Below are 12,741 nucleotides of genomic sequence, written 5' to 3' on the forward strand. Positions count from 1 at the left end.
CCTGTGTGTGTGTTTCAGTGTGTGTTGTGTATGAGTGTGTTTCAGTGTGTGTTGTGTATGAGTGTGTATGTGTTTAAGTGTGTGTTTTGTGTATGAGTGTGTTTCAGTGTGTGTTGTGTATGAGTGTGTTTCAATGTGTTTCAGTGTGTTTCAGTGTGTTTCAGTGTGTGTGTGTGTGTGTGTTTCAGTGTGTCTGCCTGTGTGTGTGTTTCAGTGTGTGTTGTGTATGAGTGTGTTTCAGTGTGTGTTGTGTATGAGTGTGTATGTGTTTAAGTGTGTGTTTTGTGTATGAGTGTGTTTCAGTGTGTGTTGTGTGTGTGTGTGTACGTATTTAAGTGTGTGTTTTGTGTGTGTGTGTGTGTTTCAGTGTGTGTTGTGTGTATGAGTGTGTTTCAGTGTGTGTTGTGTATGAGTGTGTTTCAGTGTGTGTGTGTGTGTGAGTGTGTTTCTGTGTGTGTCTTCCTGTGCATGTGTTTCAGTGTGTGTTGTGTGTATGTGTGTGTTTCAGTGTGTGTTGTGTGTATGAGTGTGTTTCAGTGTGTGTTGTGTATGAGTGTGTTTCAGTGTGTGTTGTGTGTGTGCGTATATGTGTATGTGTTTAAGTGTGTGTTTTGTGTGTGTGTGTGTGTGTGTTTCAGTGTGTGTTGTGTGTGTGTCTTTCAGTGTGTGTTGTGTGTGTGTGTTTCAGTGTGTGTATGTGAGTGTGTTTCTGTGTGTGTCTTCCTGTGCGTGTGTTTCTGTGTGTGTTGTGTATAAGTGTGTTTGTGTGTGTGTGTTTGTGTTTCAGTGTGTGTTGTATGTGTGTTTCAATGTGTGTTGTGTGTGTGAGTGTGTTTCAGTGTTTGTCTGCCTGTGCGTGTGTTTCAGTGTGTGTGTGTGTGTGAGTGTGTTTCTGTGTGTGTCTTCCTGTGCGTGTGTTTCTGTGTGTGTTGTGTATGAGTGTGTTTGTGTGTGTGTGTTTGTGTTTCAGTGTGTGTGTGTATGTGCGTGTGTTTCAGTGTGTGTGTGTATGTGTGTGTGTTTGTGTTTCAGTGTGTATGTGTGTGTGTTTGTGTTTCAGTGTGTGTGTGTATGTGTGTGTGTTTGTGTTTCAGTGTGTGTGTGTATGTGTGTGTGTTTGTGTTTCAGTGTGTGTGTATGTGAGTGTGTTTGTGTTTCAGTGTGTGTGTGTATGTGCGTGTGTTTCAGTGTGTGTGTGTATGTGTGTGTGTTTGTGTTTCAGTGTGTATGTGTGTGTGTTTGTGTTTCAGTGTGTGTGTGTATGTGTGTGTGTTTGTGTTTCAGTGTGTGTGTGTATGTGTGTGTGTTTGTGTTTCAGTGTGTGTGTATGTGAGTGTGTTTCAGTGTGTCTGCCTGTGCGTGTGACCCCTGACCCTCTCCTGCCCCCCAGATAGACCTGCGTCGTGTCATGACCGCGTGTTTGTGTTTGAGTCGTGTCGTGATACCAAACGACCCCGTCACCATAACCATGACAACCCTCCGGTGACCTTGGGCAGGGTCAGAGGTAACCTCATGACCTTGTCATGACAACCCAATCAGGCCCTGCTCTGATTGGTTCAGCTGTAACATGTGATCGGAAGGGAATGGGACGATGGATGAGGGTTGCTGGTTGTTGTCACATCCATTCTCTTCCCCAGGGAAACTGGTTGCCTGTCAGAATAACAAATGTTCTTACTTCTTTTTCTCATTTGTTGTTATTACCTCCACTGACTCTAACCTCTGGTCTAGGATCAGTTCACTACTGTGTACATCATTTCAAATAAAAAAAGACTAAGCTGATCCCAGACCAGCACTTCTACTGTAAGATGCATTGGCTGCATTTACACAGGTCACTCAATCTAATCTGATCCCAGACCATCACGCTTACACAGATAAACGTTTTAGACTCAATCTAATCTGATCCCAGGCCATCACGTTTACACAGATAAACGTTTTAGACTAAATCTAATCTGACCTTCTGACACATTATTGCTCATATAAAATTTTCTTCAGATGTTTTGCCATTAATCAAAACGGAAAAAGATCAGAATGTCTTGCTGTGTAAACAAAACCTTTGAGAATCTACTGTCTAGAACATCATGAAAGATGACCGACTACCTTGTACAGACCAATTAGTCCAGACCACCCTTTACAGATCACCTATTCCAGACGACCCTGTACAGACCACCTAGTCCAGACCACCCTTTACAGATCACCTATTCCAGACGACCCTGTACAGACCACCTAGTCCAGACCACCCTTTACAGATCACCTATTCCAGACGACCCTGTACAGACCACCTAGTCCAGACCACCCTATAGAAGGACAGACCACCCTGTCCAGACCACCCTATAGAAGGACAGACCACCCTGTCCAGACCACCCTATAGAAGGGCAGGCCACCCTATAGGAAAACAGACCACAATGTCTTGACCCTAACCCGTAATGTATTTATACTTATATTACTAGCCTAGCAGTGGTCTTCAAACTTGTCCAGATCACTGTTCAGATACCTTCAGGCAATTAACTACCTGTTCTAATAGAAGCCCCTGGAAGGTTGACTTTGTCTGGAGTAATAGATGAGGTTGACTTTGTCTGGAGTAGTAGATGAGGTTGACTATGTCTGGAGACGTAGATGAGGTTGACTATGTCTGGAGACGTAGATGAGGTTGACTTTGTCTGGAGTAGTAGATGAGGTTGACTATGTCTGGAGACGTAGATGAGGTTGACTTTGTCTGGAGTAGTAGATGAGGTTGACTATGTCTGGAGTAATAGATGAGGTTGACTATGTCTGGAGTAATAGATGAGGTTGACTATGTCTGGAGTAATAGATGAGGTTGACTATGTCTGGAGTAATAGATGAGGTTGACTTTGTCTGGAGTAATAGATGAGGTTGACTTTGTCTGGAGTAATAGATGAGGTTGACTTTGTCTGGAGTAATAGATGAGGTTGACTATGTCTGGAGTAGTAGATGAGGTTGACTATGTCTGGAGTAATAGATGAGGTTGACTATGTCTGGAGTAGTAGATGAGGTTGACTATGTCTGGAGTAATAGATGAGGTTGACTTTGTCTGGAGTAATAGATGAGGTTGACTTTGTCTGGAGTAGTAGATGAGGTTGACTTTGTCTGGAGTAGTAGATGAGGTTGACTATGTCTGGAGACGTAGATGAGGTTGACTTTGTCTGGAGACGTAGATGAGGTTGACTTTGTCTGGAGTAATAGATGAGGTTGACTTTGTCTGGAGTAATAGATGAGGTTGACTATGTCTGGAGACGTAGATGAGGTTGACTTTGTCTGGAGTAGTAGATGAGGTTGACTATGTCTGGAGTAATAGATGAGGTTGACTATGTCTGGAGTAGTAGATGAGGTTGACTTTGTCTGGAGTAGTAGATGAGGTTGACTATGTCTGGAGTAATAGATGAGGTTGACTATGTCTGGAGTAGTAGATGAGGTTGACTATGTCTGGAGTAATAGATGAGGTTGACTATGTCTGGAGTAGTAGATGAGGTTGACTATGTCTGGAGTTGTAGAAGAGGTTGACTTTGTCTGGAGTAGTAGATGAGGTTGACTATGTCTGGAGACGTAGATGAGGTTGACTATGTCTGGAGTAGTAGATGAGATTGACTATGTCTGGAGACGTAGATGAGGTTGACTATGTCTGGAGTAGTAGATGAGGTTGACTATGTCTGGAGACGTAGATGAGGTTGACTATGTCTGGAGTAGTAGATGAGGTTGACTATGTCTGGAGACGTAGATGAGATTGACTATGTCTGGAGTAGTAGATGAGGTTGACTATGTCTGGAGATGTAGATGAGGTTGACTATGTCTGGAGTAGTAGATGAGGTTGACTATGTCTGGAGACGTAGATGAGGTTGACTATGTCTGGAGTAGTAGATGAGGTTGACTATGTCTGGAGACGTAGATGAGATTGACTATGTCTGGAGTAGTAGATGAGGTTGACTATGTCTGGAGATGTAGATGAGGTTGACTATGTCTGGAGTAGTAGATGAGGTTGACTATGTCTGGACACGTAGATGAGGTTGACTATGTCTGGAGACGTAGATGAGGTTGACTATGTCTGGAGTAGTAGATGAGGATGACTATGTCTGGAGACGTAGATGAGGTTGACTATGTCTGGAGTAGTAGATGAGGATGACTATGTCTGGAGACGTAGATGAGGTTGACTATGTCTGGACACGTAGATGAGGTTGACTATGTCTGGAGACGTAGATGAGGTTGACTATGTCTGGAGTAGTAGATGAGGTTGACTATGTCTGGACACGTAGATGAGGTTTACCAGGGTTTACAGCGAGGTGGAAGAAGCAGGTTTGAAGGGTTGGAGAGGGATAGTATGTGACTAATTAGGGAGCCTTACTGGATGTTTTCTGGTTTCATGTACAGATTTCGTCTAACTTCAGGTCAGGATATCTTCTGGTTTCAGGTCAGGATATCTTCTGGTTTCAGGTCAGGATATCTTCTGGTTTCAGGTCAGGATATCTTCTGGTTTCAGGTCAGGATATCTTCTGGTTTCAGGTCAGGATATATTTTGGTTTCAGGTTACTCATTATATTATCACATCCAATCTCTGTGGCAACCAAACAGCTCCACACAGCCAAAGTGATTCAGTGTGCGAGTCAGTCCATTGTGATTCAGTGTGCGAGTCAGTCCATTGTGATTCAGTGTGCGAGTCAGTCCATTGTGATTCAGTGTGTGAGTCAGTCCATTGTGATTCAGTGTGTGAATCTGTCCATTGTGATTCACCGTGTGATTCAGTCTGTCCTCATGAGAGGTACACTAGTGTGAGGATCCCAGGGATAACTGTTGGTTGGCCACCAGCCAGTCATTTGAGAGAGGTCCCTTCATCTCACACACTCACATAATCCTTCTGTGTGTTGGTGTGTGTGTGTGTGATGTGGAGAAAGTCAGTGTGTTGAAACAATAGCCAGTGTGTTCAAAGCTTCTTAGCTTACTACAGTATCACACACACACACACACATACTCACAGGATTTAGGGATTTCATTAAAAGCAGCTTCTGTGAGGTGAAGCATCTCTATCTTCCGATCTCACTGACATTTAATATGGTTTTCATTCTTTAACTCTCCTCCCTCTCTCTATCTCTATTTCTCCAATTTCCTCTATCTTCCTTTCCTCTCTCTCCTTATTCTCTCTTTCTCTTTCTGAATTGGATGGTTTTCAAACGGGTGTGATGGATTGGTGATTTGTTCTTCAGTCAGCTCCATTGTGCTTTACTGTTGCAGATAATGGTTCTGTGTGTTTTTTGGTCATTGCCCTTATACAGAAGGTCATGACCCTTATACAGAAGGTCATGACCCTTATACAGAAGATCATGGCCCTTATACAGAAGGTCCTGACCCTTATACAGAAGGTCATGACCCTTATACAGAAGGTCATGACCCTTATACAGAAGGTCATGGCCCTTATACAGAAGACCATGACCCTTATACAGAAGGTCATGACCCTTATACAGAAGGTCATGGCCCTTATACAGAAGGTCATGGCCCTTATACAGAAGGTCATGACCCTTATAACGAAGGTCATGACCCTTATATAGAAGGTATTGCGGCAAATGTTGCTGTTGCGCTTAAATATTCAGTTTTTGAAAAACATGAATAAAAGGTCTCTATATCCCCCCTCCCTCCCCCCCTCCCTCCCCCAGATAAGGATGAGTGCAGTAAGAACAATGGGGGTTGTCAGCATGACTGCATCAACACCGTCGGCTCCTACGTGTGTCAGTGCCGACATGGTTTCATCCTTCACGGGAACAAACATGACTGCAAGGAAGGTTGGTCTCAGACGCACGGTGCACATGGGAACCCAAAAATGTATTCCCAATCAAAATGTTATTCTCTCCGACCCAAATTTTAATCCTAACCCCAGTTTTAATCCTAACCCTAGTTTTAATCCTAACCCCAGTATAAATCTTACCCCCAAAGCAGATAGTTAAAATGTGCCTGGGTAGTAGGATTCACAGTAAATGTTAATGTGAAAAGATAAAGGTGTTAAATGGAAAACATAGAATCATCTGTTTTGAGAGAAACTGGAGTGTTTTGCTTGAGAAAAAGCTCTTGCCTCTTAATTTCCTCTCCTCCTCATTTCTCCTCTCCTCCATTTCCTCTTCCTTTTGGATCCTAACCCTCGGCTTCCTGATTGTGTGTGTGTGTGAATGTGTGTGAATGTGTGTGTATGTGTGTGGGGGTGTGTGTGTGTGTATGTGTGTGGGTGTGTGTGTGTGTATGTGTGTGGGGGTGTGTGCGTGTATGTGTGTGTGTGTGTGTGTGTGCAGCGGAGTGTGAGCATAAGGTCCACAGCCCCAGTGGAACCCTGAGCAGTCCCAACTGGCCAGATAAATACCCCAGCAGGAAGGAGTGCACCTGGGACATCACCTCCACCCCTGGACACAGAGTGAAACTAGTGAGTTCCTGTCTGCCTCTCTGTCTGTCTGTCTGCCTGCTTGTCCATGTCTGCCTGTATGTCTGTCTCTCTGTCTGTCTCTGCCTGTCTGTCTATCTGTCTGCCTGCCTGCCATTCTTTCTGCTTGTCTGTCTGTGTCTGCCTGTCTGTCTGTGTCTGCCTGTCTGTGTCTGTCTGTGTCTGCCTGTCTGTGTTTGTCTGTCTGTCTGTCTGTGTCTATCTGCCTGTCTGTCTGTGTCTGCATGTCTGCCTGTCTGTCTGTGTCTGCCTGTCTATCTCTCAGTCTATTGGTCTAATCAATCTTGTCTGTCTAATTCCTTAACATCTAGCTGTCATGTGTATATAATGTAACAGTGTTTTGAGGTAATGGGTTTTCATGTGTATATAATGTAACAGTGTTTTGAGGTAATGTGTATTCATGTGTATATAATGTAACAGTATTTTGGGGTAATGTGTTTTCATGAGTTTGTAATGTAACAGTATTTTGGGGTAATGTGTTTTCATGAGTTTGTAATGTAACAGTATTTTGGGGGTTAATGTGTTTTCATGTGTATATAATGTAACACTATTTTGGGGTGTGTTTTCATGTTTATATAATGTAACAGTGTTTTGAGGTAATGTGTATTCATGTGTATATAATGTAACAGTATTTGGGGGTATTGTGCTTTCATGAGTTTGTAATGTAACAGTATTTTGGGGTAATGTGTTTTCATGAGTTTGTAATGTAACAGTATTTTGGGGTAATGTGTTTTCGTGTGTAAGTAATGTAACAGTATTTTGGGGTAATGTGTTTTCATGTGTAAGAATGAGGCCTTGAGGCAGAACCCAGCTGTGACCTTCGCTGTGTGTTTCTGTGTGTGTTGTATTTAGCCCCATCTGTCTGAACACACACTCTGACACCCAAGGAAATCCTCTGAAAGCCTGCTCACTTTACAAATACTGTTCCAGAAACACTTCACGATACATCGTTCTGACCCGTCTTCAACGGGACTTCTTGATCATTATGATACGTCGTTCTGACCCGTTCAACAGAACGTAGACTGGTTTGAAGCTTGACTCTCTATTTTTGCGTTTCTGAGTGGGAGTTTGTGTGTGTGTGAGGGGGATCTAATTAATTCTGCTCTCTGTGTTTATCAGACTCTATTGCTCCAGCCGTCTTAATGAGAACGAGGAGTTTTCTGTTTTATCACTGCTGACCAGGATGTTTCCTCCCTCCAGCTGTTCACTGAGTTTGAGATTGAGCAACACCAGGAGTGTGCCTATGATCACCTGGAGGCCTTTGATGGGGACAGCGACTCTGCGGCCATCTTGGGTCGGCTGTGTGGGAGTCAGACCCCGGAGCCGCTGGTCTCCACGGGCAACAAGATGTATCTGCGTTTCATCTCAGATGCCTCAGTCCAGCGGAAGGGCTTCCAGGCCACACACTCCACCGGTACAGAGCGCATGTGTGTGTGTGTGTAATAGCAATAGTATGATCCTGCAACAACAGAACATTGTAATTATTATGTATAAAAAATAATATAATTATTGTTTTTTGCAGTGGTAGATGCATTATTTTGTGAGGGAAAATCAAGTCTGACATTTTCAATTGTAAATGTAAATCTTCAATCATTAAGCCTTGAATACACTTTAAATGTGTGTTCCCTGGTGCGGAGCTGTCCTACTCTAATAGGATGCTTACATTAAGACCTGCAACCCCACATCTGACTGGTCTACTGGTACCACCTAGTGGTGAGAAACAAAACATGCAGGAATCTTTGGTTCAATATGACATCGCAATACAACATTTAGCTTTATTTAGGGGTTTGTGGTTCATGGTCAATATACGCCAGCTAAGACCTGTTGTTAGCACCACAGGAAGTATCTAGGTATAGCTCTCTGGAATATTGGCAATATTTCACAAACCCTCAGGGTGCCTGTAGCTTCCAGGCTTTTCAAATACAGTATTTGTACTATTTTCTGAAACAACAATGACAGATGCAGAAAAATGTGTCGCTAAAACTAAATGTAGACCAACTAAATGTAGACCATCTAAATCTGGATAAACTAAATGTAGATCAACTAAATGTAGATCAAATAAATGTAGACCAACTAAATGTAGTCCAACTGAATGTACACCAACTAAATGTAAGCCAACTAAATGTAGTTTTACTAAATGTAGAACAACTGATTGTAGATCAACTTTATGTAGATCAACTAAATGTAGACCAACTGAATGTAGACCAACTAAATGTAGACCAATTGAATGCAGATCAACTAAATGTAGACCAACTAACTGTAGACCAACTGAATGTAGACCAACTAAATGTAGACTAACTGAATGTCGACCAACTAAATGTAGACTAACTGAATGTAGACCAACTGAATGTAGACCAACTAAATGTAGACCAACTAAATGTAGACCAACTGAATGTAGACCAACTAAATGTAGACTAACTGAATGTAGACCAACTGAATGTAGATTGACTAAATGTAGACCAACTGAATGTAGACCAACTGAATGTAGATTGACTAAATGTAGACTGAATATTTGCAGCTCGTAATAGTTCTAATTACATGCCCCATCTCATTCCCTCTCTTTTCTCCCTCCTCCCATCTCCCTCCTCTCTCCTCTCTCCTCCCTCCTCTCTCCTTCCTCCACTCACCTCTCTCCTCTCTCCTCCCTCCACTCACCTCCCTCCACTCACCTCCCTCCTGTCCCAGAATGTGGAGGCAGGTTGAAGGCAGAGACTCGTCAGAAGAACCTCTACTCACACTCCCAGTTTGGAGACAACAACTACCCAGGTACACACACAAACACCCACATAAACCAACACACAAACACCCACATAAACCAACACACAAACACCCACATAAACCAACACACAAACACCCACATAAACCAACACACAAACACCCACATAAACCAACACACAAACACCCACATAAACCAACACACAAACACCCACATAAACCAACACACAAACACCCACATAAACCAACACACAAACACCCACATAAACCAACACACAAACACCCACATAAACATGTGTAGTCTTAATGTTTTGTACAGTAATGTGTACCACGCAGCAACATTGTCAGTGTTAATATCCTGGTGTCAGCTGTTTTGTTGGTGATGTAGTGTTACTTTGTGTAACTTTCAACACGACCTTTTGTTGATATCTACTTAACATTTGTGTACAATTTCAGTGTTGCGTGAGTCTAACACTTAAATGGTGTTCACTTTTCGCATCTGGGGATTTTTCTTAACATGCATCAGGAATATGGTAATGTGGGTGTAACCCTTAGCCACAGAAGCCCCCCAGCCACCCCACCGCTAAAATATATAATGGTATTTTCATTGATTAATCAAATGGAATAAATGTTCGCTGTTTTAAATTTGCTGTCTGCAGTTTCTTGAACAACCACACATTTCATAGCCTGATGGTGTACCTTTTGCACTGTATGTGTTAAATTATGTGAAAAGTAAAGTGTTGTTGTTTTTTTGGTGGCAATTACTCTCATGTATTCACCGCACAAGTTTAAATTACTGATTGGATTTTGCTGTGCATGTGTTGATACACTGAACGGTTAATCTAAAAGCTCATTTTCAAAGTGGATAATAATTCCTCCACCTCTTCACCTCCAGGCCATACAGATTGTGAGTGGTTGGTGACTTCAGAAGAGGGTTATGGTATCCAGTTGACCTTTACGACCTTTGAGGTGGAAGAGGAAGCTGACTGCGGGTATGACTACATGGAGCTGTATGTCGGCGACTCCACGGCACACAGACTGGGGCGCTTCTGTGGATCTGGGGTGAGGAGACAGCCTTCTCCCTCTTCATCTCCACAATTCAGTTTGCTTCATTGACATAGCCGATGACATACTGCCAATGCCTGCTTTGGGGAATAATTGTACAGTACCAATATAATATTATTGAAGTATACTGTAACTTAATAATTCCAAGATCAACAGAAACATCAGTAGAACAACATGGATGTGAAGCCGGTTCTCCACAGCTGTCTGTTTCCGTCCCCTATACGATGTCAAGCCTATTATCAGCATAGAGGTCTTTCAAACCCATGATGAGCTCATATTACTCTCTAATTAAAATGGGGACCGTTTTTGAGAGGGTCAGTTATACTCTGTAGTTCAGATTTGGACCGAATCCCCCAAGTCCTCCTAAGTCTCTGGATTGACTGAGCTGTTTCTGGTGTGGTCTGATCATCTCTGTAGCCTGTGGGACACTTATGGACTCCTATCTATTTACTGCATGACATTTGTCTTGAACTCCAGCATAAAGGTTGTACATGCTTACTGATATTCTCTCTCTCTCTCTGTCATCCCTCACTGCCTCCATCTTTCCCTTGACCCCTTCAGCCCAGAGAGGAGATCTACTCAGCAGGTGATGCGATGTTGATCCGTTTCCATAGCGATGACACCATCAGTAAGAAGGGATTCCACATCCGTTACACCAGCACCCAGTTCCAGCAGAGCCTTGACACCAGGAAGTGATGACACCTCACCATGACCCCTAGCCTTGCTGTGTCAATGACCAGAGGTTCCTCCTTCTGATTGACAGACGCCACATGCATACACACCATGCACACACACTCTTTTGAGGATGGGTGTGTGTGTGAGAAACTGAGAGAGAAGGAGGACAGAACAGGGCAGGTTCTAGAACTCTGAAAACACATGAAGAGTCTGGATTACAGCTTCACACTGAAACTGGATTTACAACCTGAACTGGATTAAATACTGGAAATGCATTTAATACTGGAAATGGATTAAAAACTGGAAATGGATTGCATCCTAGAACTGGATAAAAAATGTAAACTTGAGTATGACTTGAAACTTTTAACAGCTGAAACTGAATAAAAATATAAAACTGTTTTAAATGCTGTGAATTGACCACAGGATCAGTCATACACAGAGGGAACTTCTTAGACGTTTTACTGACTGACATTAGCTGCCTGTTTGGCTGACTGTTTTACTGACTGACATTAGCTGCCTTTTTGGCTGACTGTTTTACTGACTGACACTAGCTGCCTGTTTGGCTGACTGTTTTACTTACTGACACTAGCTGCATGTTTGGCTGACTGTTTTACTGACTGACACTAGCTGCCTGTTTGGCTGACTGTTTTACTGACTGACACTAGCTGTCTGATTGGCTGCCTGTTTTACTGACTGACACTAGCTGCCTGTTTTGCTGACTGTTACACTGACTGACTGACTCTCTGTCTGAATGACTGAATGGCTGTTTGACTGTTTTACTGGCTGACTGACTAACTGGTTGAGTGTAGTTGGAAAAACTATGAGGAAATACTGAGGCAACATTATACAAACTTAGAGACAACATCCATGTAACGTTCTGACAACGTTCTGATGTTGAAGCCATGGTTTAACAATGTTGTAAAAATGTTCTGATATGAAAATGACAAGTATTCAGATTGAGAGGTTTCAGCTTTCAGTGCAGAAAGAGTTTCTGTTCAGAAAACACTCTGTTGTGACAACATTATCCAAATTGAAAGACAAACTGAAAGACAAAATATAGATAGTGTTCTTCAAACTGAGACAATGTGCAGACAACATTATCAACAAACTGAAGGAGAATGTTCTGAGAAAGTCTTGACAATGCTCTGACAATGTTCAGACAACATGCAGGTTTGAAAGCACTAATCCTGTGGAACAACTAATATTATTGCCTTAGAACCAGATGTTTGTTCCTCGTCTCTGAGTGGCTACATTAGTTGTTGTTGTTTTAATTTGTTTGGGGAATTATTTGACAATGAATTTGAAGAACTTGAAAGATATTTTGTGTTTAAAAAAGGAACCAGTCTGTGTGTGTGATGGGTTGTCTTGTTACTGTATGTGCCAAGCTCCTGGTGATCCTGCCCCTCTGTAAGTTCTGTTGTAGCCTTTCTCCTCCATGTTTGTAGTTCTGTTAAAGCATACCTTCCATGTTTGTAGTTCTGTTCTATAATATGATCCATGTCTGTAGTTCTGTTCTATCATAACCTCCATGTTTGTAGTTCTATGAAATCAAAATGGCTTCCTCTCTATACGAGTCATTAAAACTACACACAGGTAAAAAGAAAACTCTGTCTATGTTGTATATGACTATTATGAAACATTAATACAATCATGTGTGTGTGCGTGTATAGTGTGTGCATGTGTGTGTTGAAAACATATTTAGACCCCACCCCTAATGTCCTAATGGGAACCATGAACATGGACCTACACGGGATGCTACAAGCAGAAGATTAACCATCTTGTAGACTCAATATAGTCATACTTGAGTTACTACAACACACTTCCTCCCAACTGAATGTGTTCAGTTCCATTTGAGT

General features: G+C 42.4%; 1 protein-coding gene across 2 annotated transcripts in view; it reads left to right on the top strand.

Annotated features, from left to right (window-relative positions):
• The window catches only part of tll1 (tolloid-like 1), a 61,237-nt gene extending 48,764 nt beyond the window's left edge, over positions 1-12,473 (top strand). For both annotated transcript variants that reach the window (XM_034290992.1, XM_029118204.2), the window contains 6 exons: positions 5,658-5,783; positions 6,285-6,412; positions 7,631-7,844; positions 9,116-9,196; positions 10,041-10,207; positions 10,772-12,473. In XM_034290992.1, coding sequence (XP_034146883.1) covers positions 5,658-5,783; positions 6,285-6,412; positions 7,631-7,844; positions 9,116-9,196; positions 10,041-10,207; positions 10,772-10,906 — 851 coding nt within the window. In that variant the 3' untranslated portion in view covers positions 10,907-12,473. The remainder of the gene's footprint in view (positions 1-5,657; positions 5,784-6,284; positions 6,413-7,630; positions 7,845-9,115; positions 9,197-10,040; positions 10,208-10,771) is intronic.
• Positions 12,474-12,741: the final 268 nt, after the last annotated feature.

Source organism: Esox lucius, chromosome 25, assembly GCF_011004845.1.
Source record: "Esox lucius isolate fEsoLuc1 chromosome 25, fEsoLuc1.pri, whole genome shotgun sequence".
Taxonomy (NCBI): Eukaryota; Metazoa; Chordata; class Actinopteri; order Esociformes; family Esocidae; genus Esox; species Esox lucius.